This window comes from Monoraphidium neglectum, assembly GCF_000611645.1.
Source record: "Monoraphidium neglectum strain SAG 48.87 unplaced genomic scaffold scaffold03202, whole genome shotgun sequence".
In the NCBI taxonomy this organism is placed as follows: domain Eukaryota; kingdom Viridiplantae; phylum Chlorophyta; class Chlorophyceae; order Sphaeropleales; family Selenastraceae; genus Monoraphidium; species Monoraphidium neglectum.
Window position 1 is genome coordinate 1 of NW_014010426.1, and position 2375 is coordinate 2375.

General features: G+C 69.7%; 1 protein-coding gene across 1 annotated transcript; it reads left to right on the forward strand.

Moving 5' to 3' along the window:
• Positions 1 to 305: 305 nt before the first annotated feature.
• MNEG_12353 (hypothetical protein) lies at positions 306 to 1493 on the forward strand (the record flags this gene model as incomplete). Its single annotated transcript, XM_014039175.1, has 1 exon — positions 306 to 1493. One exon carries the CDS (start codon positions 306 to 308, stop codon positions 1491 to 1493), a length of 1188 nt encoding a protein of 395 aa, XP_013894629.1.
• Between the last annotated feature and the right edge of the window lie 882 nt (positions 1494 to 2375).

The following is a 2375-nucleotide window of genomic DNA, read 5'->3' on the forward strand; positions in this document are numbered from 1 at the left end:
CCTCCTACCCACCCCAGGCGGCCAAGGAGGCCGGGGCGCTGCGCGGCGAGGTGGAGGGCCTGCGCACACAGCTGCAGCAGCAGAGGGACCAGGCTGCAGCGGCGCTGCAGCAGAGGGAGGAGGCTGCGCAGGTCCAGCAGCAGCATCAGCAGCAGATCCAGGCGCAGCTCCGGCTGCAATTCCAGCTGCAAGGCGCGGCCAAGGATTTTAGGATAAAGCAGCTGCAGGAGGAGGCGGCGCGCTGGCAGGCGGAAGCCGGGGAGCTGTCGGCGCAGATCTCCACGAAGGACGAGATCATCGCCCAGATGGCGGAGCAGATGGCGCGCCAGCAGGCGGCAGGCGAGGAGGCGCGGGCGCGGGTCCAGCACCTGGAGGAGCAGCGTGGGAAGCTGCTCGCGGTGAAAGTGGAATACAAGGAGACGGCGCGGCGGCTGCGCGCGGAGAGCATCAGGTTGATCTCGGAGGCGCGCGTCAAGGGGGACCACGCCATGCGGCTGCAGGGGTGGCTCAAGCTGACGGCCGACGGCGCAGAGACGGCGCGCGGCGAGGCGGCGGCGCTGCGGGGCGGGCTGGCGCGCATGCAGGCGTGCCTGGGAGCGGTCCGGGAGGAGTGCGCTGGTGTTGACAGCTGCGTGAGCGACAGCTACAGCGGCAGTGGCGGCGACGACGACGGCAGCAAGGGCTGGGCCAAGGGTGCCAGCGAGCCCCAGGCGCTCTCCGGCGGCAGCTGCGGCGCCACCACCACCGCCAGCAGCAGCGGCGCCGTTACCCCTGCCAACGGCTGCGTCGACGCAGCCGGCAGCCGCTCGGTCGATGACGCGCATCCCGCCTGCGCCGACGTGCCCGAGGCGGCCGGCGTTTTGATGCCGGACGCCACCGCAGCCGACGGCGCCGGCCGCGCAGGCGCGCTGGCTGCCTTGGACGTCGCCGACGACACTCAGGCCTGCGCCTCGCCGAGCGGCGGCGCGTGCGAGGTTACCGCCGCGGCGGTCTGCCGCACGTGCAGCGACGCCTCGTGCGGCGTGCTCGAGGCCGCCGCCGCCCCCGCCGCCGCCTCCATCGCCGCCGGCGCGCTGCAGCAGCTATACGCCGCCTCAGAGGAGCAGGTGCAGGCGGACGGCGGCAGCTGCAGCGAAAGCGAGCACGGCCAAGACGACGACGCCTCGGCGGCTGGCAGGTCGGACTGCTCTGTGGTCGTCATCGTGCGCGTCGGCTCCCCCTGCGGCCTCAAGGCGGGGGCGGCGGCGGCGGCGATCGTCGAGGGCTGCGACTGCAGCGGCGCCGATGACGCGGCTGAGCGCGCGGCCGGCTCGACCCGCGGCGCGACAGCCGTGAACGCCGGCGGCGAGGGGTTGGCGCCAGGCGCGGGCGTGGGCGCGCGCCCAGCCTGGTGGGGCCGGCTACGCGGTAAGGCGTGCCAGGCCAAGGCTGCGCTGCGGTGCGGGGTGCTTGCGCCCCTGTGCTTTACGGGGGCAGAGGCCGACCGCTTCTGAGTGGCGGTCTGGGAAGTTCCACCGATCAAACATCACTGGGCGAGAGCACCCAAACATGTTTGCAAACACACGAACCTGGGGGTGCAAACAATTTGAGCCGCCGCCATACCGGCCGCCAAACGTACGTGTTGCTGCAGCATGTGCACCTGGCTCTGGGATGGAGCCTGCATGTATGCGCGGGCTGTGTGCACAGTGACACTGCCTGTGGTGCCTGCACACCTGTCACAGTGCGGGATTCAGCAGGGCTGATGGGGCAACCTCATCCTTCTCTGCAATCGCATGAATTGGGGGGATTCGAACGTTTTGAGCCGCCGCCATACCGGCCGCCAAACGTGCATTTCGCTGCTGCATAAGCACCTGGCTCCGTTTGGTAGCCTGCATGTATGCGCATGCCGTGCACAGTGATGTGCCTGCGGTGCCTGCCTACGCACCACCATGTGGGATTCAGCAGGGACGGGCTTGCGGCTGCTTTGCGGGTTTGACGGATGCCTCATTATCCGCCGCGGGCGGCCGCGCTCCGTCCCCGCGGCAAGGAGTTTGTGAGCTTATGCACCAGGGCCAATGCAGCCAACTTGCCGACTTTTGGGGATGTTTGTATGTACACGGCCTGCCAGGAGGGTGCGACCCTCCAGCCTGACGCAAGTTTGTGCACACCCGGGAAGGGGCCTGGCGGGGCCCGGGGCCCCCTGCCATTCGCCGCATTCCTGTACTGCATCGGGTCATGCGGGTGCCCAAGCGAGCCGCTTGCTCCACCGTCGTCAACATCGCCAAGAAAGTGCTTTGAGCGCACACCAATGACGCTTGAACCGCTACGAACGCTTCGATGCTGCTCGCAGCTTGGCGGCCGCAGAGCGCCGGCACCGCCCACTCGCTGGGCCAACC